Source organism: Oncorhynchus clarkii, chromosome 10, assembly GCF_045791955.1.
Source record: "Oncorhynchus clarkii lewisi isolate Uvic-CL-2024 chromosome 10, UVic_Ocla_1.0, whole genome shotgun sequence".
Lineage (NCBI taxonomy): Eukaryota > Metazoa > Chordata > Actinopteri > Salmoniformes > Salmonidae > Oncorhynchus > Oncorhynchus clarkii.
The window spans coordinates 78,467,732-78,494,870 of record NC_092156.1 but is presented as its reverse complement, the minus strand read 5'-3'; the positions used below and the strand labels follow the sequence as shown (position 1 = coordinate 78,494,870).

The 27,139-nt window shown below is 47.5% G+C and overlaps 1 protein-coding gene and 1 long non-coding RNA gene across 7 annotated transcripts; one reads left to right on the top strand and one right to left on the bottom strand.

The window, feature by feature from the left end:
* Positions 1–2,838: 2,838 nt before the first annotated feature.
* LOC139419174 (RNA-binding protein 47-like) lies at positions 2,839–17,886 on the top strand. 6 transcript variants are annotated; one of them, XM_071169167.1, is made up of 6 exons: positions 2,845–3,709; positions 4,912–5,260; positions 9,949–9,972; positions 12,769–12,981; positions 15,619–15,797; positions 17,036–17,886. In XM_071169167.1, the coding sequence occupies exons 1-6, from the start codon at positions 2,873–2,875 to the stop codon at positions 17,279–17,281; spliced, it is 1,848 nt and encodes a 615-aa protein (XP_071025268.1). In that variant the 5' UTR covers positions 2,845–2,872; the 3' UTR covers positions 17,282–17,886. The 6 variants fall into 6 exon arrangements, with proteins under 6 accessions (XP_071025272.1, XP_071025268.1, XP_071025266.1 ...); XM_071169165.1 differs by having other exon boundaries at positions 15,619–15,848; positions 17,036–17,405; XM_071169168.1 differs by lacking the exon at positions 9,949–9,972.
* Positions 17,168–18,165, bottom strand: LOC139419181 (uncharacterized). Its single transcript, XR_011635395.1, has 3 exons — positions 18,078–18,165; positions 17,502–17,603; positions 17,168–17,296 (listed from the first exon to the last, which is right to left on the bottom strand). It is a non-coding gene; the product is annotated as an uncharacterized lncRNA (long non-coding RNA).
* Between the last annotated feature and the right edge of the window lie 8,974 nt (positions 18,166–27,139).

Sequence of the window (27,139 nt, the reverse complement as noted above, 5' to 3'; positions counted from 1 at the left end):
TACCTCCCTACCTCTCTACCTCCCTCCATCTCTACCTCCCTCTCTTTCTACCTTCCTCCCTCTCTCTCTACCTCCCTACCTCTCTACCTCCCTACCTCTCTACCTCTCTCCCTCTCTACCTCCCTCCCTCCCTCTCTACCGCTCTACCTCCCTGCCTCCCTCCCTCCCTCTCTACCTCTCTACCTCCCTCCCTCCCTCCCTCCCTCCCTCCCTCCCTCTCTACCTCCCTCTCTACATCTCTCTCTACCTCTCTCCCTCTCTACCTCTCTCCCTCCCTCCCTCCCTCTCTACCTCTCTACCTCTCTCCCTCTCTGCCTCCCTCCCTCCCTCCGTCTCTACCTCCCTCTCTCTCTACCTCCCTCCCTCTCTACCTCCCTCCCTCCTTCTCTACCTCTCTACCTCCCTCCCTCTCTACCTCCCTCCCTCTCTACCTACCTCCCTCTCTACCTCTCTACCTCCCTCCCTCTTCTACCTCTCTGCCCCCTCCCTCTCTACCTCCCTCCCTCCCTCTCTACCTCCCTCCCTCGCTCTCTACCTCCCTCCCTCCCTCCCTTTCTACCTCCCACCCTCCCTCTCTACCTCCCTCCCTCCCTCCCTCTCTAACTCCCTCCCTCTCTACCTCCCTCTCTACCTCCCTCCCTCTCTCCCTCCCTACCTCTCTACCTCCCTCCCTCCCTCTCTACCTCCCTCCCTCCCTGTGTAGTGGTGTCTGATAGAGGAGACTCCCTACATGTAGTAATCTGAGTGTAGTGGTGTCTGATAGAGGAGACGCCCTACATGTAGTAATCTGAGTGTAGTGGTGTCTGATAGAGGAGACTCCCTACATGTAGTAATCTGAGTGTAGTGGTGTCTGATAGAGGAGACTCCCTACATGTAGTAATCTGAGTGTAGTGGTGTCTGATAGAGGAGACTCCCTACATGTAGTAATCTGAGTGTAGTGGTGTCTGATAGAGGAGACGCCCTACATGTAGTAATCTGAGTGTAGTGGTGTCTGATAGAGGAGACTCCCTACATGTAGTAATCTGAGTGTAGTGGTGTCTGATAGAGGAGACTCCCTACATGTAGTAATCTGAGTGTAGTGGTGTCTGATAGAGGAGACTCCCTCAGACACTACTACACTGAGGGTGTTGTTGTGTTACCAAGGAGTGTTGAGGATTTAAATCGTTTTCTGTTCATTGAGGGGGAGGAGTAAGAGGTTTATGTTCACACACACACGACGGGCTGGTCAGTAACAGAGGATTTGTGATTGTTCTCTGTAACCCTTTGTCATCTGCTCCTGGTAGTCTAACACACACACACACACACACACACACACACACACACACACACACACACACACACACACACACACACACACACACACTCAGCATGTGACCCAGGCGATGAACCTTGATCAGAGCTTTATGACCTCATTCTGTATCCTGGGGGTCAAAGGTCAAACAGCTCAGCAACACAGGACTGTAAAGCAGACAGATAAAGGATTGATTGAGATAGAGGAGAGGAGAGGAGAGGAGAGGAGAGGAGAGGAGAGGAGAGGAGAGGAGAGGAGAGGAGAGGAGAGGAGAGGAATGAAAGGAGGAAGTTCATTATTTTACTGTATCGTTCCTGGTTTTATGGATGCTGGGTTCTCATAGGACGGTGTATGTTGGTCATGTGATCCGTGTCTTGCTCTACTGTACGTAACTCATTAGCCAAAATATCACGACCTTTAGATTTCATAAGGCTGTGATGTTCTCTATTGTGACCATAGTTCTAGTCTGGTTTTAGACTGGTTCTAGACTGGTTCTAGACTGGTTCTTAGACTGGTTTTAGTCTGGTTCTAGACTGGTTCTAGTCTGGTTCTAGTCTGTTTTTTTGTCTGGTTTTAGACTGGTTCTAGACTGGTTCTAGTCTGGTTTTTAGTCTGGTTTTAGTCTGGTTCTAGACTGGTTCTAGACTGGTTCTAGTCTGGTTTTAGTCTGGTTCTAGACTGGTTCTAGTCTGGTTTTTAGTCTGGTTTTAGTCTGGTTCTAGACTGGTTCTAGACTGGTTCTAGTCTGGTTTTAGTCTGGTTCTAGACTGGTTCTAGTCTGGTTTTTAGTCTGGTTTTAGTCTGGTTTTAGTCTGGTTCTAGACTGGTTCTAGACTGGTTCTAGTCTGGTTTTAGTCTGGTTCTAGACTGGTTCTAGTCTGGTTCTAGTCTGTTTTTTTGTCTGGTTTTAGACTGGTTCTAGACTGGTTCTAGTCTGGTTCTAGTCTGGTTTTTAGTCTGGTTTTAGTCTGGTTCTAGACTGGTTCTAGACTGGTTCTAGACTGGTTTTTAGTCTGGTTTTTGTCTGGTTCTAGACTGGTTCTAGTCTGGTTCTAGTCTGTTTTTTTGTCTGGTTTTAGACTGGTTCTAGACTGGTTCTAGTCTGGTTCTAGTCTGGTTTTTAGTTTGGTTTTAGTCTGGTTCTAGACTGGTTCTAGACTGGTTCTAGACTGGTTCTAGACAGGTTTTTAGTCTGGTTTTAGTCTGGTTCTAGACTGGTTCTAGACTGGTTCTAGACTGGTTTTAGACAGGTAGATAAAACATCCAGTCTACTGGTCTTTTCCTCTACATCTGTTAGTTACCTATTCCACGATGTTCTAGCATCACTGATGTAGTTGGTTCTAGACTGGTTCTAGACTGGTTTTAGACAGGTAGATAAAACATCCAGTCTACTGGTCTTTTCCTCTACATCTGTTAGTTACCTATTCCACGATGTTCTAGCATCACTGGTGTAGTTGGTTCTCTGTCCATCAAATGTGACGCGATCCCTCGTTTAGCCAATAGAAAATAATGAATGTATCTTTTTCCCCCTCTCTCTCTCTCTCTCTCAGGCACCACATCTGATTGGATGGTTTAGTCAGAATGACAGCCGAAGATCCCGCCTCCTCCTCTTCAGCCATGAGTAATAACCCAGCGCCTTCCGGTTCCAACCCCCCAGGCCCTTCCCATCACTCCCCGCACGGACCAATCACAGTGCCCGAGGGTGTGTCCGGGGCCCACAATGAAGCGGCCCTAGTGTCTCTGATGGAGCGTACGGGTTACGGCATGGTGCAGGAGAACGGTCAGAGGAAATACGGCCCTCCGCCGGGCTGGGAATCCGCCTCCCCGCCACGCGGCTGTGAGATCTTCGTGGGTAAGATTCCCCGGGACGTCTACGAAGACGAGCTGGTCCCGGTTTTCGAGTCGGCGGGTCAGATCTACGAGATGCGTCTGATGATGGACTTTGATGGTAAGAACCGCGGCTACGCCTTCGTCATGTACACACAGAAACACCAGGCTAAACGGGCCGTGCGGGAGCTCAACAACTACGAGGTGCGTCCCGGACGCCTACTAGGGGTCTGCTGCTCTGTGGACAACTGTCGCCTCTTCATCGGGGGCATCCCCAAAACCAAGAAGAGAGAGGAGATCCTGGAGGAGGTGTCCAAGGTGACGGAGGGCGTCCTGGACGTCATAGTGTACGCCAGCGCTGCGGACAAGATGAAGAACCGGGGCTTTGCCTTCGTGGAGTATGAGAGTCACCGTGCCGCGGCCATGGCGCGCAGGAAGCTGATGCCCGGCAGGATCCAGCTGTGGGGGCACCAGATCGCCGTGGACTGGGCGGAGCCGGAGATAGACGTGGACGAGGACGTCATGGAGACCGTGAAGATTCTATACGTCAGGAACCTGATGATGGAGACCAGCGAGGACACACTGCGACAGGTCGGATTGATTGGTTGATTTACTGATTGATTGGTTGATTGATTGGTTGATTGGCTTAGTGACTGTTTGATTGGTTGATTTACTGATTGATTGGTTGATTTACTGATTGATTGATTGATTGATGGATTAGTTGATTGGTTGATAGATTGGTTGATTGATCAATTGGTTGATTGATTGATTGGCTAGTTGACTGGTTGCTAGGTGTTTGGCCAGTAGAACCCAGGCTGTATTAACATGTCTCTGTGTTCTAGGTGTTTGGCCAGTGGAACCCAGGCTGTATTAACATGTCTCTGTGTTCTAGGTGTTTGGCCAGTGGAACCCAGGCTGTATTAACATGTCTCTGTGTTCTAGGTGTTTGGCCAGTAGAACCCAGGCTGTATTAACATGTCTCTGTGTTCTATGTGTTTGGCCAGTAGAACCCAGGCTGTATTAACATGTTTCTGTGTTCTAGGTGTTTGGCCAGTAGAACCCCGGGTGTTTGAACATGTGTCTGTGTTCTAGGTGTTTGGCCAGTAGAACCAGGGCTGTATTAACATGTCTCTGTGTTCTAGGTGTTTGGCCAGTAGAACCCAGGCTGTATTAACATGTCTCTGTATTCTAGGTGTTTGGCCAGTAGAACCCAGGCTGTACTAACACGTGTCTGTGTTCTAGGTGTTTGGCCAGTAGAACCCAGGCTGTATTAACATGTCTCTGTGTTCTAGGTGTTTGGCCAGTGGAACCCAGGCTTTATTAACATGTCTCTGTGTTCTAGGTGTTTGGCCAGTGGAACCAGGGCTGTATTAACATGTCTCTGTGTTCTAGGTGTTTGGCCAGTGGAACCAGGGCTGTATTAACATGTCTCTGTGTTCTAGGTGTTTGGCCAGTGGAACCAGGGCTGTATTAACATGTCTCTGTGTTCTAGGTGTTTGGCCAGTGGAACCCAGGCTGTATTAACATGTCTCTGTGTTCTAGGTGTTTGGCCAGTGGAACCCAAGGCTGTATTAACATGTCTCTGTGTTCTAGGTGTTTGGCCAGTGGAACCCAGGCTATATTAACATGTCTCTGTGTTCTAGGTGTTTGGCCAGTGGAACCAGGGCTGTATTAACATGTCTCTGTGTTTTAGGTGTTTGGCCAGTGGAACCAGGGCTGTATTAACATGTCTCTGTGTTCTAGGTGTTTGGCCAGTGGAACCAGGGCTGTATTAACATGTCTCTGTGTTCTAGGTGTTTGGCCAGTGGAACCAGGGCTGCGTGGAACGTGTCAAGAAGATCCGCGACTACGCCTTCGTCCACTTCTCGTCCCGTGACGATGCCGTGGTTGCCATGGACCACTTGAACGGGACGGAGGTGGAGGGGTCCTGTATCGAGGTCACCCTGGCTAAGCCTGTCGACAAAGAGCAGTACACGCGTTACCAGAAGGCATCTAAAGGGGGCGCTACAGCGGCCGCGGCCGTGGCAGCTCCGGAACCAGTCCAGCAGAACTACGTGTACCAGTGTGACCCCTACACCCTCACCTACTATGGGTACCCTTACAACACGCTGATCGGACCCAACAGGGACTACTTCATCAAAGGTTAGAGTCCTTTCCTTCTGGTTCTCCGTGGCTGCGTTTACACAGACAGTCACATTCTGATCTTAATAGATTGTAGATTAGATAATAGATTAGATAATAGTGTCTGTAGTGTCCTTTCCTTCTGGTTCTCTGTGGCTGCGTTTACACAGACAGACACATTCTGATCTTGTTTGTTCTTTTCTATTTTTTTTACACCAATCAGATCAGCTCTTTAGCTCGAAACTTGGGCTGCCTGTATAAACGTAGCCTTTTGCACTACAGACGTAACTGATGTGTAGATTAGATGGGGTGTGATGTTGTAAATGTAACCAATGGTGAATCCACCTCATCAAATACATGTGATTAGTAGATGATCGTGATGAATATTGATATTGATGAATCTGATGAATAGGTGTTCTAAATGATTATTGATCATTTACTGGTTATAAATCACCGATCAGCATCGATAACTGTTAGAGAGGTAAAATGTGACGCTCCGCAATATGACGTCACAGGATACAGCGGGGTGACTTCCTGCTTAGCGACTACCGAGAACGACAATATTCCCAAGATGGCCACTGTTGTGTCTTCCTAGTTTCTTCCCTCCATTGAGGCATATAGAGTACCACAGTATGAGTCATGATACCCATAAAAACCCCGCGGTCAAACAAGGAAATGGTTCCAATCATTTTTCCCCAAAGGGGATTTTTTTAGAAACACTTAAAATAAGGGCTGTTGTTTCGTGTAAATTTACCCTGGTGTGACGTTTTGATAACTGTGTAAATCTTTTATTAATGTATTCACCTGTATTTACCCCCCCCCCCCCCCTCAAATGAAATGCTAATTAGCTGCTAATGTGGCTCCCGTAAAGAACTAGAAATCTCTGGATTAACTATCTAATGTGGCTCCCGTAAAGAACTACAAATCTCTGGATTAACTATCTAATGTGGCTGCCGTAAAGAACTACAAATCTCTGGATTAACTATCTAATGTGGCTCTCGTAAAGAACTACAAATCTCTGGATTAACTATCTAATGTGGCTCTCGTAAAGAACTACAAATCTCTGGATTAACTATCTAATGTGGCTCTCGTAAAGAACTACAAATCTCTGGATTAACTATCTAATGTGGCTCTCGTAAAGAACTACAAATCTCTGGATTAACTATCTAATGTGGCTCTCGTAAAGAACTACAAATCTCTGGATTAACTATCTAATGTGGCTCTCGTAAAGAACTACAAATCTCTGGATTAACTATCTAATGTGGCTCTCGTAAAGAACTACAAATCTCTGGATCAACTATCTAATGTGGCTCTCGTAAAGAACTACAAATCTCTGGATTAACTATCTAATGTGGCTCCCGTGAAGAACTAGGATCAATACCTGGTAGTAAAGGTGTCAGCTAGAGACCTGCAGGATCAATACCTGGTAGTAATGGTATCAGCTAGAGACCTGCAGGATCAATACCTGGTAGTAATGGTATCAGAGATGACCTGCAGGATCAATACCTGGTAGTAATGGTATCAGCTAGAGACCTGCAGGATCAATACCTGGTAGTAAAGGTATCAGAGATGACCTGTAGGATCAATACCTGGTAGTAAAGGTATCAGAGATGACCTGCAGGATCAGTACCTGGTAGTAAAGGTATCAGAGATGACCTGCAGGATCAATACCTGGTAGTAAAGGTGTCAGCTAGAGACCTGCAGGATCAATACCTGGTAGTAAAGGTGTCAGCTAGAGACCTGCAGGATCAATACCTGGTAGTAATGGTATCAGCTAGAGACCTGCAGGATCATTACCTGGTAGTAAAGGTGTCAGCTAGAGACCTGCAGGATCAATACCTGGTAGTAATGGTATCAGCTAGAGACCTGCAGGATCAATACCTGGTAGTAATGGTATCAGAGATGACCTGTAGGATCAATACCTGGTAGTAAAGGTGTCAGAGATGACCTGCAGGATCAATACCTGGTAGTAATGGTATCAGAGATGACCTGCAGGATCAATACCTGGTAGTAAAGGTGTCAGAGATGACCTGCAGGATCAATACCTGGTAGTAAAGGTGTCAGAGATGACCTGTAGGATCAATACCTGGTAGTAATGGTATCAGAGATGACCTGCAGGATCAATACCTGGTAGTAAAGGTATCAGAGATGACCTGCAGGATCAATACCTGGTAGTAAAGGTGTCAGCTAGAGACCTGCAGGATCAATACCTGGTAGTAAAGGTGTCAGCTAGAGACCTGTATGATCAATACCTGGTAGTACAGGTATCAGAGATGACCTGCAGGATCAATACCTGGTAGTAATGGTATCAGAGATGACCTGTAGGATCAATACCTGGTAGTAAAGGTGTCAGCTAGAGACCTGCAGGATCAATACCTGATAGTAAAGGTGTCAGCTAGAGACCTGCAGGATCAATACCTGGTAGTAAAGGTGTCAGCTAGAGACCTGCAGGATCAATACCTGGTAGTAAAGGTGTCAGCTAGAGACCTGCAGGATCAATACCTGGTAGGAAAGGTGTCAGCTAGAGACCTGCAGGATCAATACCTGGTAGTAAAGGTGTCAGCTAGAGACCTGCAGGATCAATACCTGGTAGTAAAGGTGTCAGATAGAGACCTGCAGGATCAATACCTGGTAGTAAAGGTGTCAGCTAGAGACCTGCAGGATCAATACCTGGTAGGAAAGGTGTCAGCTAGAGACCTGCAGGATCGTGCAGGGATTTGTAGTTTTGCATGATGTCTACATTGATGCTAATTAGCATGTTCAAATCTGAGAGTAAATAGAGCCGAATATATTGATAAAAGTCTACCTTGTCATAGAGAGATTTACAGGGTCATCAAAACACCACGGCAGGTTAAACCTACACAAAACACCACTGCAGGTTAAACTACACAAAACACCACGGCAGGTTAAACTACACAAAACACCACGGCAGGTTAAACCTACACAAAACACCACGGCAGGTTAAACACAAAACACCACGGCAGGTTAAACCTACACAAAACACCACGGCAGGTTAAACTACACAAAACACCACGGCAGGTTAAACTACACAAAACACCACGGCAGGTTAAACCTACACAAAACACCACGGCAGGTTAAACCTACACAAAACACCACGGCAGGTTAAACTACACAAAACACCACGGCAGGTTAAACCTACACAAAACACCACGGCAGGTTAAACACAAAACACCACGGCAGGTTAAACCTACACAAAACACCACGGCAGGTTAAACACAAAACACCATGGCAGGTTAAACCTACACAAAACACCACGGCAGTTTAAACTACACAAAACGCCACGGCAGTTTAAACTACACAAAACGCCACGGCAGTTTAAACTACACAAAACACCACGGCAGGTTAAACCTACACAAAACACCACGGCAGGTTAAACCTACACAAAACACCACGGCAGGTTAAACCTACACAAAACGCCACGGCAGTTTAAACTACACAAAACACCACGGCAGGTTAAACCTACACAAAACACCACGGCAGGTTAAACTACACAAAACACCACGGCAGGTTAAACTACACAAAACACCACGGCAGGTTAAACACAAAACACCACGGCAGGTTAAACTACACAAAACACCACGGCAGGTTAAACTACACAAAACACCACGGCAGGTTAAACTACACAAAACACCACGGCAGGTTAAACCTACACAAAACACCACGGCAGGTTAAACACAAAACACCACGGCAGGTTAAACACAAAACACCACGGCAGGTTAAACACAAAACACCACGGCAGGTTAAACCTACACAAAACACCACGGCAGGTTAAACCTACACAAAACACCACGGCAGGTTAAACTACACAAAACACCACGGCAGGTTAAACTACACAAAACACCACGGCAGGTTAAACACAAAACACCACGGCAGGTTAAACCTACACAAAACACCACGGCAGGTTAAACCTACACAAAACACCACGGCAGGTTAAACCTACACAAAACACCACGGCAGGTTAAACCTACACAAAACACCACGGCAGGTTAAACTACACAAAACACCACGGCAGGTTAAACCTACACAAAACACCACGGCAGGTTAAACCTACACAAAACACCACGGCAGGTTAAACCTACACAAAACGCCACGGCAGGTTAAACCTACACAAAACACCACGGCAGGTTAAACCTACACAAAACGCCACGGCAGGTTAAACACAAAACACAGCCCTTATTTGAATTGTTTCTAAAATCCCTTATTGGGAAATGAATGGTGGAAAAAACAAAGATTGGAATCATTTCCTTATTTGACCGCTAGGTCTTATGGGTATTATGACACCTCCACTGTGGGACTCTATACCTGCATCGAGAGGATCCCCTAGTGGCTGTCTGGAGCATTGGCAGATTAGGATTCTGCTGTCCTTCACTGTCTCTAAGCAGGAAGCGTCTCCTCTGTAAGTAACCTCTGAGGACGCCATATTGCAGAGAGTCCCCCTTTTCAGTGCTGAGCCCGTACCCAGTGATGCTGGCAGGTGTCTGGGTGGCAGCTCAACTAATCTGTGTCCTAAGTAGCACTCTATTCCATTTGCAGGGCACTACTATCGACCAGAGCCCTATTGGCTCTAACCCTATGGGCCCTTGTCAGAAGTAGTGCCCTACATAGGGGACAGGGTTCCATTTGGGCCGATCCAACTAATCCGTTCAGACGTTGACTGTAATCACTGTGTTCTGGTTTTCTCTCCAAAGGAGGCCCAATGATACAGACCAATGGTAATCTATTCCATCCTTATTGGCTACTCCTTTACACTCCCTTATCCAATGAAACATCAACTTCCTGGTCATGTGACCAACTCCTCTCTCTGGGTTTCTATAACAACTTCCCCTTGTTCCATCACCTCTTTAGTTCGCTAGTAGACAGACAAACTATCAGACCCCACGATGTCTCCCACACTCCTTGACAACTTCAACTACTAGATGTTCTACCAGTGTTGGAATCAGACAAACTGTCAGACCCCACGATGTCTCCCACACTCCTTGACAACTTCAACTACTAGATGTTCTACCAGTGTTGGAATCAGACAAACTGTCAGACCCCACGATGTCTCCCACACTCCTTGACAACTTCAGTTACTAGATGTTCTACCAGTGTTGGAATCAGACAACCTGTCAGACCCCACGATGTCTCCCACACTCCTTGACAACTTCAGCTACTAGATGTTCTACCAGTGTTGGAATCAGACAAACTGTCAGACCCCACGATATCTCCCATACTCCTTGACAACTTCAACTACTAGATGTAACTACTAGATGTTCTACCAGTGTTGGAATCAGACAAACTGTCAGACCCCACGATGTCTCCCACACTCCTTGACAACTTCAGTTACTAGATGTTCTACCAGTGTTGGAATCAGACAAACTGTCAGACCCCACGATATCTCCCATACTCCTTGACAACTTCAACTACTAGATGTTCTACCAGTGTTGGAATCAGACAAACTGTCAGACCCCACGATGTCTCCCACACTCCTTGACAACTTCAGTTACTAGATGTTCTACCAGTGTTGGAATCAGACAAACTAATGACTAGATAAACATAGACAATGTACAGTATATATATTTTTTTGCACCTCTGACAAACCGTGTAAAATGACGCCCCATAGCAGCCCCCCCCCCCCCCCCCCCCCCCCCCTAACAACGGCTTCACACTTTGACGGGAAATGTCCAAACTGGACATTGGGACGTCCCAACTCTCGGACATCACCCCATTGGATTTGTTTAGGGTAGGGGTTTAGGGTAGGGGTTTAGGGTAGGGGTTTAGGGTAGGTTAGGGGTTTAGGATAGGGATTTAGGGTAGGGTACGGGTTTAGGGTAGGGGTTTAGGGTTTAGGGTAGGGGTTTAGGGTTTAGGGTAGGGGTTTAGGGTAGGGATTTAGGGTTTAGGGTAGGGGTTTTGGGTAGGGGTTTAGGGTTTAAGGTAGGGGTTTAGCGTAGGGGTTTAGGGTAGGGATTTAGGGTAGGGTTCAGGGTTTAGGGTACGGGTTTAGGGTAGGGTAGGGGTTTAGGGTTTAGGGTAGGGGTTTAGGGTTTAGGGTAGGGGTTTAGGGTAGGGATTTAGGGTTTAGGGTAGGGGTTTTGGGTAGGGGTTTAGGGTTTAAGGTAAGGGTTTAGCGTAGGGGTTTAGGGTAGGGATTTAGGGTAGGGTTCAGGGTTTAGGGTAGGGGTTTAGGGTAGGGTAGGGGTTTAGGGTTTAGGGTAGGAGTTTAGGGTAGGGGTTTAGGGTAGGGGTTTAGGGTAGGGTAGCGGTTTAGGGTAGGGGTTTAGGGTTTAGGGTAGGGGTTTAGGGTTTAGGGTAGGGGTTTAGGGTAGGGTAGGGGTTTAGGGTAGGGGTTTAGGGTAGGAGTTTAGGGTAGGGTAGGGGTTTAGGGTAGGGGTTTAGGGTAGGGGTTTAGGGTAGGGCTTAGGGTAGGGGTTTAGGGTAGGGGTTTAGGGTAGGGGTTTAGGGTAGGGGTTTAGGGGTTTAGGGTAGGTGTTTAGAGTGGGGTAGGGGTTTAGGGTTTAGGGTAGGGGTTTAGGGTAGGGGTTTAGGGTAGGGGTTTATGGTAGGGATTTAGGGTAGAGGTTTAGGGTAGGTGTTTAGGGTAGGGGTTTATGGTAGGGGTTTCAGGCTAGGGTAGGGGTTTAGGGTAGGGTAGGGGTTTAGGGTAGGGGTTTAGGGTAGAGGTTTAGGGTAGGGGTTTAGGGTAGGGTGGGGTTTAGGGTAGGGATTTAGGGTAGGGTAGGGGTATGGGTAGGGGTTTAGGGTAGGATAGGAGTTTAGAGTAGGGTAGGGTTTATGGTAGGGGTTTCAGTTAGGAGTTTCAGTTAGGAGTTTAGTCTAGGGGTTTAGGGCAGGTGTTTAGGATAGGAGTTTATGGTAGGGTAGGGGTTTAGTTTAGGGTAGGGGTTTAGGTTAGGGTAGGGGTTTAGGGTAGTGGTTTAGGGTATGTTTTTAGGGTATGGTAGGGGTTTAGGGTAGGGTAGGTGTTAGGGTAGGGTTGGGGTTTAGGGTAGGAGTTTAGGGTAGGGTAGGGGTTTAGGGTAGAGTAGGGATTTAGGGTAGGGTAGGAGTTTAGGGTATGGTAGGGGTTTAGGGTAGGACTCTAGAGTAGGTTAGGGGTTTAAGGTAGTGACGTCCCAAGGATCACGGATAGCAATAACGAACTTCAGTGCCACAGGAGGCTGGTGGCACTATAAATGGGGAGGACGGGCTCGTAGTAATGTCTGGGGCAGAATATTATAAAATATCTATCTACATATACAGTACCAGTTTAAAGTTTGGACACACCGACTCGTTCAAGGTGTTTCCTTTATTTTTTACTATTTTATACATTGTAGAATAACATTGTAGAATAACAGTGAAGACGTCAAACCTATGAAACAAAACTTATTTACAACGACGGCCTCCCCCGGTCAAACCCTGACAACGCTGGGCCCTGTGCTAAGCAGAACGCGCCCTAAACATATCCCATGCCCCTTATATTGAAGCGTGATCCTAAATAGCGCCCCCCCACTGTGGTCCATCTCCAGCAGGTGCTGTGCGAGGTCGTGGCCGAGCGACGGCAGGTAGCCGTGCCCCCGGCCCCCGGGGGTCATACCTGGGTGGTTACTCTGCTGGGCGGGGTATCTACAGCCGGTACCATGAAGGCAAAGCCAAGGGCCCCGACAACAAGGCCTACGAGCTGATACCCTCTATGGAGCTGACTGCCTCAGTCAACCCGTTGGGCATCAAGCCTTGCACAAGTCAGTCACACCCCTGTCGTACCCCCCGTCGTACCCCCCCGTCGTCCCCCTAAACTGTCCCCTATACCGCCGCCTGCTTCCTTCAGTTTTCTCCTTCCTGTCTCAAGCCTGTCTCCTTCCTGTCTCAAGCCTGGCTCAAGTCAGTGAAAGATACCTCTAAACCAGGCCTGGTCTAAACTAACTCCCTACTGGTCTAAACCAGGCCTGGTGTAAACTAAATCCCTACTGGTCTAAACCAGGCCTGGTCTAAACTAACTCCCTACTGGTCTAAACTAACTCCCTACTGGTCTAAACTAACTCCCTACTGGTCTAAACCAGGCCTGGTCTAAACTAACTCCCTACTGGTCTAAACTAACTCCCTACTGGTCTAAACTAACTCCCTACTGGTCTAAACCATGCCTGGTCTAAACTAACTCCCTACTGGTCTAAACTAACTCTCTACTGGTCTAAACTAACTCCCTACAGGTCTAAACTAACTCTCTACTGGTCTAAACTAACTCTCTACTGGTCTAAACTAACTCCCTACTGGTCTAAACTAACTCTCTACTGGTCTAAACTAACTCTCTACTGGTCTAAACTAACTCCCTACTGGTCTAAACCATGCCTGGTCTAAACTAACTCCCTACTGGTCTAAACTAACTCTCTACTGGTCTAAACTAACTCCCTACAGGTCTAAACTAACTCCCTACTGGTCTAAACTAACTCTCTACTGGTCTAAACTTACTCCCTACTGTCGTCTTTCCACTGCTCAACTCCAGTTCCCAGAGGGCAGCAAGCAGGCAGGAAATAGCAGACAGGAAATGAGATATAGGAAGCCTGAGGATGAATTGATGGGTCATAGATTTTCACTATAATACTTTAATATCAGCTGATAGATTACCTTTTCTGCAGCTCAGGTCACCGTTGACAGATCGCAGCTTTCTGGGGAAAAAAAAAGCTAAGAGACACTACTGCCCCCTCTCCTGGACTGGAGTTGAACTGCAAGCCGTTCTTCTCAGAGAGGCTGTCTGTCTCTCTCTCTCTCTCTTTCCATTTCATCCTTCTGTTTTACCTGCTCTGTCCTACTATCCCTTATTCAGACCAGGAGAGAAAAACAAAAACCTCTCTTGGTGATGATGTGTTTTTCCTTTACTGTAAATTCCTCAACACTTCAGATCAAGGGGGTCAGAGGTCAACAATCTCTGACCCCCCCCCCCCCCGGTATGGAACGATAATCTGATTCTCCTAATCTGGACGTGATTGCTCAATCCCCCACAATCCTTCTCTCAGTCTCTGGAATAAACTGGATCAGAGAAACACAGTGGACTTTTGTCCATCTGAAACAATGAGTGACCTTGTGTTGGCATGTGTATGTTGGCATGTGTGTGTGTGTGTGTGTGTGTGTGTGTGTGTGTGTGTGTGTGTGTGTGTGTGTGTGTGTGTGTGTGTGTGTGTGTGTGTGTGTGTGTGTGTGTGTGTGTGTGTGTGTGTGTGTGTGTGTGTGTGTGTGTGTGTGTGTGTGTGTGTGTGTGTGCGTGCGTGCGTGCGTGTGTGTGTGCGTGTGTGTGAAGGGGGTTTAATCAAGAGCTAAGCACCATTTTAATCCGAATCACACCCCAACCAACAGAGGCTAACACTAACTTGGGTAACTCCATTCTCTCTCTCTCTCTCTCTCTCTCTATCTCTCTCTCGCTCTTCTCTCCTCTCTCTCTCTTTTCTCTCTCCTCTCTCTCTCTCTCCCTCTTCTCTTCTCTCCTCTCTCTCTCTCTTCTCTCTTTTCTCTCTCTCTCTTCTCTCTCTCCCGCTTCTCTTCTCTCTCCTCTCTCTCTCTCTCTCTCTTTTCTCTCTCCTCTCTCTCTCTCCCTCTTCTCTTCTCTCCTCTCTCTTTCTCTCTCTCTTCTCTCTTTTCTCTCTCTCCCTCTTCTCTTCTCTCTCCTCTCTCTCTCTCTATTTTCTCTCTCCCTCTTCTCTTCTCTCCTCCCTCTCTCTTTTCTCTCTCCCTCTTCTCTTCTCTCCTCTTTCTCTCTCTCTTTTCTCTCTTTTCTCTCTCTCTCTTCTCTCTCTCCCTCTTCTCTTCTCTCCTCTCTCTCCCGCTTCTCTTCTCTCTCCTCTCTCTCTCTCCCTCTTCTCTTCTCTCTCTCTCTTCTCTCTCTCCCTCTTCTCTCTCTCTCTCTCTTTTCTCTCTCTCTCTTCTCTCTCTCCCGCTTCTCTTCTCTCTCCTCTCTTCTCTCTCTCTCTCCTCTCTCTCTCTCTTCTCTCTCTTCTCTCTCTCCCTCTTCTCTCTCCTCTCTCTCTCTCCCTCTTCTCTTCTCTCTCTCTCTTCTCTCTCTCCCTCTTCTCTCTCTCTCTCTCTTTCTCTCTCTCTCTTCTCTCTCTCCCGCTTCTCTTCTCTCTCCTCTCTTCTCTCTCTCTCTCCTCTCTCTCTCTCTTCTCTCTCTTCTCTCTCTCCCTCTTCTCTTCTCTCTCTCTCTCTTCTCTCTCTCTTTTCTCTCTCTCTACCTCAAACTCTGTCCTGTTAAAACCGTGCCTCTACTCTCAATGTCTTTGACATCTCATAGTGGCATTTCCCAATCTGACTCTCAGTCTGGGGTTTTGTCTGTACGCGTGTGCTTGTGCGTGTGCGTGTGCGTGTGTGTGTGTGTGTGTGTGTGTGCGCAGTGGGCCTGCAGGCTCTAGGAGGCCAGTACCCGGTGTTCCAGGGAGCCAAGCTGATGGAGGAAGGGAAGATGCATCACTCTGTGGAACACCTCATTAACCCCCTGGCCCTGCAGCACGACCACACAGCCCAGAACACACAGACTGTTATACCTGCTGTCTCCTCACCTCCACCCTACCAGGTACACACACAGACTGTTATACCTACTGTCTCCTCACCTCCACCCTACCAGGTACACACACAGTGAAACATGAAATTAATGTAATTTGAAAGTTGAATAATATCCACTAACTCTCCCTCCCTCCCTCCCTCCCTCCCTCCCTCCCTCCCTCCCTCCCTCCCTCCCTCCCTCCCTCCCTCCCTCCCTCCCTCCCTCCCTCTCTCTCTCTCTCTCTCTCTCTCTCTCTCTCCCTCCCTCCCTCTCTCTCTCTCTCTCTCTCTCTCTCTCTCTCTCTCTCTCTCTCTCTCTCTCCCTCTTTCCTCCTCCCTCCCTCCCTCCCTCCCTCCCTCTCCTCCTCCCTCCCTCCCTCCCTCCCTCTTCTCCTCCCTCCCTCCCTCCCTCCCTCCCTCCCTCCCTCCCTCCCTCCCTCCCTCCCTCTTCTCGTCCCTCCCTCCCTCTCTCCTCCCTCCCTCCCTCTCTCCTCCTCCCTCCCTCCCTCCCTCTTCTCGTCCCTCCCTCCCTCCCTCCCTCCCTCTCTCCTCCCTCCCTCCCTCCCTCCCTCCCTCCCTCTCTCCCTCCCTCCCTCCCTCCCTCCCTCCCTCCCTCCCTCCCTCCCTCTTCTCGTCCCTCCCTCCCTCCCTCCCTCCCTCCCTCCCTCCCTCCCTCTTCTCCTCCCTCCCTCCCTCTCTCCTCCCTCCCTCCCTCCCTCCCTCCCTCCCTCTTCTCGTCCCTCCCTCCCTCCCTCTTCTCGTCCCTCCCTCCCTCCCTCCCTCCCTCCCTCCCTCCCTCTTCTCCTCCCTCCCTCCCTCCCTCTTCTCGTCCCTCCCTCCCTCTCTCCTCCTCCTCCCTCCCTCCCTCCCTCCCTCCCTCCCTCCCTCCCTCCCTCCCTCCTTCCCTCCCTCTTCTCCTCCCTCCCTCCCTCCCTCCCTCCCTCCCTCCCTCCCTCTTCTCGTCCCTCCCTCCCTCTCTCCTCCTCCCTCCCTCCCTCCCTCCCTCCCTCCCTCCCTCCCTCTCTCCTCCCTCCCTCCCTCCCTCCCTCCCTCCCTCCCTCCCTCCCTCCCTCCCTCCTCCCTCCCTCCCTCTTCTCGTCCCTCCCTCCCTCCCTCCCTCCTCCTCCCTCCTCCTCCCTCCCTCCCTCCCTCCCTCCCTCCCTCCCTCCCTCCCTCCCTCCCTCCCTCCCTCCCTCCCTCCCTCTTCTCCTCCCTCCCTCCCTCCCTCCCTCCCTCCCTCCCTCCCTCCCTCCCTCTCTCCCCCCTCAGGGTCGTCCCATCACACCAGTGTACACCATGACCCACAACATGCAGCGTATCCCCACGGCCAGTGGTCTGTACGGAGCAGGCTATATGCCCATCACCAACTACAACGCTGCTGCCCTGGCAGCCCTGCAGAAGAACGCAGCCGTGGCCGCTGCAGCCTACGGAGGGTACGCTGGTTACGCCGTGCCCCAGGCCTTCCCTGCCGCAGCGTTTCAGGTGCCCATCCACGACGTCTACCAGACCTACTGACAACAGCTACCAGACCTACTGACAACAGCTACCAGACCTACTGACAACAGCTACCAGACCTACTGACAACATCTACCAGCTACCAGACCTACTGACAACAGCTACCAGACCTACTGACAACAGCTACCAGACCTACTGACAACAGCTACCAGACCTACTGACAACAGCTACCAGACCTACTGACAACATCTACCAGACCTACTGACAACAGATACCAGACCTACTGACAACAGATACCAGCTACCAGACCTACTGACAACATCTACCAGCTACCAGACCTACTGACAACATCTACCAGACCTACTGACAACAGATACCAGACCTACTGACAACAGATAGCAGCTACCAGACCTACTGACAACAGATACCAGACCTACTGACAACAGATACCAGACCTACTGACAACAGATACCAGCTACCAGACCTACTGACAACAGATACCAGACCTACTGACAACAGATACCAGACCTACTGACAACAGATACCAGACCTACTGACAACAGATACCAGCTACCAGACCTACTGACAACATCTACCAGACCTACTGACAACAGATACCATCTACCAGACCTACTGACAACAGATACCAGACCTACTGACAACAGATACCAGCTACCAGACCTACTGACAACATCTACCAGACCTACTGACAACAGATACCAGCTACCAGACCTACTGACAACAGATACCAGACCTACTGACAACAGATACCAGACCTACTGACAACAGATACCAGCTACCAGACCTACTGACAACAGCTACCAGCTACCAGACCTACTGACAACAGCTACCAGACCTACTGACAACAGCTACCAGCTACCAGCTGTCTGGTCCACAACGCCTGTTCAACCACCACTCAACGTTCAAACAACTTGTGTGTCACGACGTCAGGAACTACAGACGACCTCATCCCCCCCCCCGTTCAAATAACGACACGTCAAGTCAATGTCTTCAACAGCGATGTCTACGGGACATCCACAATGTCAAAAAACTAACTAAATGGACCCTTTAACACAAACTCTACTCTGCGTCGGTTCTTCAACGTGAGCCCAACATCTAGGCTACGTTATGACGCACGCCAAACCTTCGACGTTTTAACAACGTCTATGCAACGTCCTACTGACAGGTTCACATTGGTCCTAATGAATACTGGACCAGACGTTCCTCCAACGTTCACACAACATTCACACAATATATTCTATGAATAGAATAGAGCCTATTTCGCTCATATTCAAATCTGGAGAGTTCCTCTGCTTTGTTTCATTGTTCTCCTCTAATCAGGGCCTGATTTAGACCTGAGACACCAGGTGGGTGATTCCCCTCTAATCAGGGCCTGATTTAGACCTGAGACACCAGGTGGGTGATTCCCCTCTAATCAGGGCCTGATTTAGACCTGAGACACCTGGTGCATGATTCCCCTCTAATCAGGACCTGATTTAGACCTGGGACACCAGTCATTGTTCCCCTCTAATCAGGGCCTGATTTAGACCTGCAACACCAGTCATTGTTCCCCTCTAATCAGGGCCTGATTTAGACCTGCAACACCAGTCATTGTTCCCCTCTAATCAGGGCCTGATTTAGACCTGAGACACCAGTCATTGTTCCCCTCTAATCAGGGCCTGATTTAGACCTGAGACACCAGTCATTGTTCCCCTCTAATCAGGGCCTGATTTAGACCTGGAACACCAGGCGGATACCATTAATGACCAGGTAGAGGAGAAAAACAGCATTAGTCCAGACCCGGTAGGTATCCCAGGAATCCCAAGGGTCTATAATCATCCACTCCCATCAGAAACATTGATGTATAGCAGACTGTGTCGAAGAATACATATAAGACCCAATGAAGGAGATGTGGTCTGGTCATGGGTTGAAGTGCTCACCTTTAGCTTTACGCTCAACATTATCCCCCTCCCCCACCTTCTATGACATCACTGCATCACCCTGACAACGAATCCCCCCCCCCTCACCTTCTATGACATCACTGCATCACCCTGACAACGAATCCCCCCCCCCCCCTCACCTTCTATGACATCACTGCATCACCCTGACAACGAACCCCCCCCCCCCTCACCTTCTATGACATCACTGCATCACCCTGACAATGGACCCCACCCACCTTCTATGACATCACTTCATCACCCTGACAACTGACCCCCCCCCCCCCACCCTCTCCTCCCTGTTGCCTGGGCAACAAGAACATTGAAGGTACACTGAAGTATTTCCGAAGAGGTTTTATGTTTCTGTTGTTAGTTTTCTGAAATAGAAAAAGAAAGATAACATTTTACTTTGTTTTTTCAAACTTTAGTTTAACGTTTAAAACAACACAAATATAACAAAATAAAAACTAAAATGAGAAAAAAAAAATACTACAGAAACTACTGAAGACTTTTTATTTTTTTTGAATTTATTATTAAAAGAGTTTGTATTTTAAAGTTGTTTTCATTAATCCATTCATGCTGTTAGCTTCATAGATGAGTTTGCTTGTTGTTGGGGGGTATCTATTAGTTTTCAGATACTGTAATACTGGGTATCATTTAAAAAAACGTGTATTTTTTATGGGTGTTTTTAGATGTGTTATACTTCTGTTCTGGAACATGGCCTGTCACTTCACTGTCTCCTCCAGCAGACTAAGACTGAATTGTTTTATTTTATCATGTTGTTGTTGTTGTTGTTCTGTACTTTATTCTAATTGTTTGTAATTGCTTGATTCTCACATGGTGAACAAATATGGACAAAGGCGTTTATTATTTTGTATTGCTCTGCCCTAACACTCTCTAGCGCTAGCATATGCTACGTACGCTAAGCTAGCATATGCTACGTACGCTAAGCTAGCATATGCTACGTAGGCTAAGCTAACATTGAACATATTACTAGCATTTGCTAAGCTAACAAAAGTTCTGTTCGCATACGCTAAGCTAACCGAAACGCTCTACTAGCATATGCTAAGCTTACCCGAAACACCCTGTTAGCTTTATGCTAAGCTTACCGAAACACCCTGTTAGCTTTATGCTAAGCTAGCAGCATCACACTCCGCTGAGCTTCAACCCACTGTAAAGCCTTTCTACCGCAGTGCCTTTCTACTAGAGATCTGTGTCTCTCTGGGTTCGACTATTGTGCCTTTCCACTAGCCCGGTCTTATGATCTCTGAGCTCAACTGCAGTGCCTGTTGAGTGGAAATGTGTTTAACTCTCTACACTACACTAGCATTTCACAGAATTACTACATGCCCAATAGACTGCTTCGTTCTCAGCGGTAGCTGGTCGTTGGAACAGAGACTATGGTCAGGATTTATTCCCAAACCGCTTGACGTTTAGAGGTCATTTCCAATTAGGCAGCAGATTTCCCTGTAAAAGATATGAAGGTATTTTTTATACATTCAGTGTTTTGCTGTCTGTGCGTGTAACAAACACAGAAGGCACTAAGAGTCGATGTCCACGCCCACGCTGACATCTAATTAGCATAATACACAAACCCTCATGGGCTGTGTCTCAATCCACCACGCCCACGCTGACATCTAATTAGCATAATACACAAACCCTCATGGGCTGTGTCTCAATCCGCCACGTCCGCCTGTCAGCCTTCCTCATCTGAGGTGGAATCGACCTTCCTCATCTGAGGTGGAAGGTGACCTTCCTCATCTGAGGTGGAAGGTGACCTTCCTCATCTGAGGTGGAAGGTGACCTTGCTCATCTGAGGTGGAAGGTGACCTTCCTCATCTGAGGTGGAATCGACCTTCCTCATCTGAGGTGGGATCGACCTTCCTCATCTGAGGTGGAATCGACCTTCCTCATCTGATGTGGGATCGACCTTCCTCATCTGATGTGGGATCGACCTTCCTCATCTGAGGTGGAATCAACCTTCCTCATCTGAGGTGGAATCGACCTTCCTCATCTGAGGTGGAAGGTGACCTTCCTCATCTGAGGTGGAAGGTGACCTTCCTCATCTGAGGTGGAAGGTGACCTTCCTCATCTGAGGTGGAATCGACCTTCCTCATCTGAGGTGGAAGGTGACCTTCCCTGAGGGGGAAGGTGACAGAGCTACAGCGGTGTTTGTCAAGAGATCGTGGTGAAACATCCTTGTTGGTCTTCTCACAAATACTTCTGTAGCGTCCTAACGAGTCAGCCTCCAAACTAACACGACCCTCTCTATGGAGAGATGGGACTCACAAACACGAGAGTCACCTGACTCTTCTGAAGTCTGTGGCGTCCTAACGAGTCAGATTGGACCATCTTAAAACAATTCCATATGTAACCAGATTGTACGATTTAGTTAGTTTAGTTGGAACTCAGGGCCCTTAGACCCCTTTTTCTAACAGCTTTGTTAAGAATATAATTCTATTGAAACTAACCTTCCAACTGGAACTAAGCCTTAGAGACACACACACAGGTTCTCTCTTCCCCCTCACAGTTCCTCTGTAGCTATAACTCAGGCTGACTTGACCTGCTAGTAACTAACACACATCAGCCTCCACATCCAACGTGAAAACAACTGGAACTAAGCCTTAGAGACACACACACAGGTTCTCTCTTCCCCCTCACAGTGTTCCTCTGTAACTCCTGTCAGGCTGACCTGACCTGCTGGTAACTAACACACATCAGCCTCCAACGTGAAAACAACTGGAACCAAGCCTTAGAGACACAGACACAGGTTCTCTCTTCCCTCTGTAACTCCTGTCAGGCTGACCTGACCTGCTAGTAACTAACACACATCAGCCTCCACATCCAACGTGAAAACAACATCAAAACAGCTGCTACACGAGGCTGACAAATGTTTGTTTGTTGGGAGAGAAGAAGAAGAGAGAGAGAGAGAACCTCAAACTACACGTTGCCGTCCTAGTATCACTCTCTATTCACACCCACCGGTATGACAGACAGCTTGCCCGTCCACGTCTCTATTGAAGTCTTTTGGGTTAGTGTCACTCTCTATTCACACCCACCGGTATGACAGACAGCTTGCCCGTCCATATTGAAGTCTTTTGGGTTAGTATCACTCTCTATTCACACCCACCGGTATGACAGACAGCTTGCCCGTCCACGTCTCTATTGAAGTCTTTTGGGTTAGTATCACTCTCTATTCACACCCACCGGTATGACAGACAGCTTGCCCGTCCACGTCTCTATTGAAGTCTTTTGGGTTAGTATCACTCTCTATTCACACCCACCGGTATGACAGACAGCTTGCCCGTCCATGTCTCTATTGAAGTCTTTTGGGTTAGTATCACTCTCTATTCACACCCACCGGTATGACAGACAGCTTGCCCGTCCACGTCTCTATTGAAGTCTTTTGGGTTAGTATCACTCTCTATTCACACCCACCGGTATGACAGACAGCTTGCCCGTCCATGTCTCTATTGAAGTCTTTTGGGTTAGTATCACTCTCTATTCACACCCACCGGTATGACAGACAGCTTGCCCGTCCATGTTGAAGTCTTTTGGGTCAGTGTCACTCTCTATTCACACCCACCGGTATGACAGACAGCTTGCCCGTCCATGTTGAAGTCTTTGGGGTTAGTATCAGTGTAGTATTTGTCTTTATTTGTAGTGGGGGTGTTAGTTGTGTTGATGCTGGTGAACTTGAAGGAGATAAACAGTTGGGATGTAAATGGATTCAACAGTATTTTTGGAATATCAGGCCCAACTGTCTCTCTGTCTGGCCTGTAAAGAGCCTCTCTCTCTCTCTCTCTCTCTCTCTCTCTCTCTCTCTGTCTGGCCTGTAAAGAGCCCCTCTCTCTCTCTCTCTCTCTCTCTCTCTCTCTCTCTCTCTCTCTCTCTCTCTCTCTCTCTCTCTGTCTGGCCTGTAAAGAGCCTCTCTATCTCTCTCTCTCTCTCTCTCTCTCTCTCTCTCTCTCTGTCTGGCCTGTAAAGAGCCTCTCTCTCTCTCTCTCTCTCTCTCTCTCTCTCTCTCTGTCTGGCCTGTAAAGAGCCTCTCTCTCTCTCTCTCTCTCTCTCTCTGTCCTGTAGAGCCTCTCTCTCTCTCTCTCTCTCTCTCTGTCTGTCCTGTAAAGAGCCTCTCTCTCTCTCTGTCTGGCCTGTAAAGAGCCTCTCTCTCTCTCTGTCTCTCTCTCTCTGTCTGTTTTGTATAGTCTCTCTCTCTCTCTCTCTGTCTGGCCTGTAAAGAGTCTCTCTCTCTCTCTCTCTGTCTGTTCTGTAAAGAGTCTCTCTCGCTGTCTGTTCTGTAAAGAGCCTCTCTCTCTCTTTCTCTCTCTCTCTCTCTGTTTCTCTCTCTCTGTCTGTTCTGTAAAGAGTCTCTCTCTCTCTCTCTGTCTGTTCTGTAGAGTGTCTTTCTCTCTCTCTCTTTCTCTCTCTCTCTCTCTCTCTCTCTCTCTGTCTGGCCTGTAAAGAGTCTCTCTCTCTCTCTCTGTCTGTTCTGTAGAGTGTCTTTCTCTCTCTCTCTCTCTCTCTCTCTCTCTCTCTCTGTCTGGCCTGTAAAGGGTTTCTCTCTCTCAAGAAAAACTGGAATTTCATTAAATACCGACGAGTAACTTTTATTGCGTTGTTTTATGATGACAAGAAGTCAGGATATATTTAATATATTCATTATGTGTTGTTGTTTATGACGTCAGAAGAAATGCTATAATATATTCCAAGAGTAAACATGGATTCTTTCCTTTAAATAGAGTTTAGTGATCAAACTAAAATACATTTTAAAAACTTGTTTTTTTTTCTTCTCAACAAAAACAAAACATGTCCAATTAGTTTGAACATTTTAAATTTGTGATGTAATTTGCTGTATTATGTTAACAATGTAATGTAGAATTAGTTGTTTTTATGTTGGGTGTTGTGTTCAGTGGGAGGACAGAGATATCAGGCTGTTTAGTGGGAGGACAGAGATATCAGGCTGTTTAGTGGGAGGACAGAGATATCAGGCTTTTCAGTGTGGAGGTCTATGGATCCATTCAGAATGAACAGAGCTGAGTGAAACTGACCTCTACCGACCCCCCTCCCTCACACCCCCATCAAACCCACACACCACAAACCCCCCCCCCCCCCCCCCCCCCCTCAGACACTCCCCGCCCCCCACCTGTAGGTTTGAACCCCTGGCGTGTCGTCTCCACTCCCCCCCCCCAGACACTCCCCGCCCCCCACCTGTAGGTTTGAACCCCTGGCGTGTCGTCTCCACCCCCCCCCCCCCCCCCCCAGACACTCCCCGCCCCCCACCTGTAGGTTTGAACACCTGGCGTGTCGTCTCCATCTCCAACAGAACAACACGTGCCTCGTTAAAGAAATAACATTATTAATAATAACACTGTAAACTGTTCTTAGTGTGCCTTATTGCCAAACTGTGCTCCTGGTGTCCCTGTTTAGACCTGGGACCGGTTTTCTATGCTCCTGGTGTCCCTGTTTAGACCTGGGACCGGTTTTCTATGCTCCTGGTGTCCCTGTTTAGACCTGGGACCGGTTTTCTATGCTCCTGGTGTCCCTGTTTAGACCTGGGACCGGTTTTCTATGCTCCTGGTGTCCCTGTTTAGACCTGGGACCGGTTTTCTATGCTCCTTGTTATTTTTCAGCTTGTTGTATTTATAGTGGTTAACTAGATAAATAAAGCATTTTCAAAAAATATAACATGGTGTTGTCTTCTTTACAGTTAATCTGGTCCAGTTGTCTTCTTTACAGTTAATCTGGTCCAGTTGTCTTCTTTACAGTTAATCTGGTCCAGTTGTCTTCTTTACAGTTAATCTGGTCCAGTTGTCTTCTTTACAGTTAATCTGGTCCAGTTGTCTTCTTTACAGTTAATCTGGTCCAGTTGTCTTCTTTACAGTTAATCTGGTCCAGTTGTCTTCTTTACAGTTAATCTGGTCCAGTTGTCTTCTTTACAGTTAATCTGGTCCAGTTGTCTTCTTTACAGTTAATCTAGTCCAGTTGTCTTCTTTACAGTTAATCTAGTCCAGTTGTCTTCTTTACAGTTAATCTGGTCCAGTTGTCTTCTTTACAGTTAATCTGGTCCAGTTGTCTTCTTTACAGTTAATCTGGTCCAGTTGTCTTCTTTACAGTTAATCTAGTCCAGTTGTCTTCTTTACATTTAATCTGGTCCAGTTGTCTTCTTTACAGTTAATCTAGTCCAGTTGTCTTCTTTACATTTAATCTGGTCCAGTTGTCTTCTTTACATTTAATCTGGTCCAGTTGTCTTCTTTACAGTTAATCTGGTCCAGTTGTCTTCTTTACAGATAATCTAGTCCAGTTGTCTTCTTTACAGTTAATCTGGTCCAGTTGTCTTCTTTACAGTTAATCTGGTCCAGTTGTCTTCCTTACAGTTAATCTAGTCCAGTTGTCTTCTATACAGTTAATCTAGTCCAGTTGTCTTCTTTACAGTTAATCTGGTCCAGTTGTCTTCTTTACAGTTAATCTGGTCCAGTGGTCCACATTTGCAGTTAATCTAGTCCAGTTGTCTTCTTTACAGTTAATCTAGTCCAGTTGTCTTCTATACAGTTAATCTGGTCCAGTTGTCTTCTTTACAGTTAATCTGGTCCAGTGGTCCACATTTGCAGTTAATCTAGTCCAGTTGTCTTCTTTACAGTTAATCTGGTCCAGTGGTCCACATTTGCAGTTAATCTAGTCCAGTTGTCTTCTTTACAGTTAATCTAGTCCAGTTGTCTTCTATACAGTTAATCTAGTCCAGTTGTCTTCTTTACAGTTAATCTGGTCCACTGGTCCACATTTGCAGTGAGTTTTGTAAGAAAAATAGACCTCTGATCTTAATTTAACCATAGGAGCTGATTCACTTCCAACTGCAGTATAAAACCATAGGAGCTGATTCACTTGATTCCTTCTAACTGCAGTATAAAACCATAGGAGCTGAATCACTTGATTCCTTCTAACTGCAGTATAAAACCATAGGAGCTGAATCACTTGATTCCTTCTAACTGCAGTACAAAACCATAGGAGCTGATTCACTTCAAACTGCAGCCTTCTGCCCCACTTATTACAGAGTCATTAACTTACAGTGGGGCAAAAAAAGTATTTAGTCAGCCACCAATTGTGCAAGTTCTCCCACTTAAAAAGGTGAGAGAGGCCTGCCATTTTCATCTCATCGTAGGTACACTTCAACTATGACAGACAAAATGAGAGAAAAAAAATCCAGAAAATCACATTGTAGGATTTTTAATGAATTTATTTGCAAATTATGGTGGAAAATAAGTATTTGGTCACCTACAAACAAGCAAGATTTCTGGCTCTCACAGACCTGTAACTTCTTCTTTAAGAGGCTCCTCTGTCCTCCACTTGTGACCTGTATTAATGGCACCTGTTTGAACTTGTTATCAGTATAAAAGACACCTCTCCACAACCTCAAACAGTCACACTCCAAACTCCACTATGGCCAAGACCAAAGAGCTGTCAAAGGACACCAGAAACAAAATTGTAGACCTGCACCAGGCTGGGAAGACTGAATCTGCAATAGGTAAGCAGCTTGGTTTGAAGAAATCAACTGTGGGAGCAATTATTAGGAAATGGAAGACATACAAGACCACTGATAATCTCCCTCGATCTGGGGCTCCACGCAAGATATCACCCCGTGGGGTCAAAATGATCACAAGAACGGTGAGCAAAAATCCCAGAACCACACGGGGGGACCTAGTGAATGACCTGCAGAGAGCTGGGACCAAAGTAACAAAGCCTACCATCAGTAACACACTACGCCGCCAGGGACTCAAATCCTGCAGTGCCAGGCGTGTCCCCCTGCTTAAGCCAGTACATGTCCAGGCCCGTCTGAAGTTTGCTAGAGAGCATTTGGATGATCCAGAAGAAGATTGGGAGAATGTCATATGGTCAGATGAAACCAAAATATAACTTTTGGTAAAAACTCAACTCGTCGTGTTTGGAGGACAAAGAATGCTGAGTTGCATCCAAAGAACACCATACC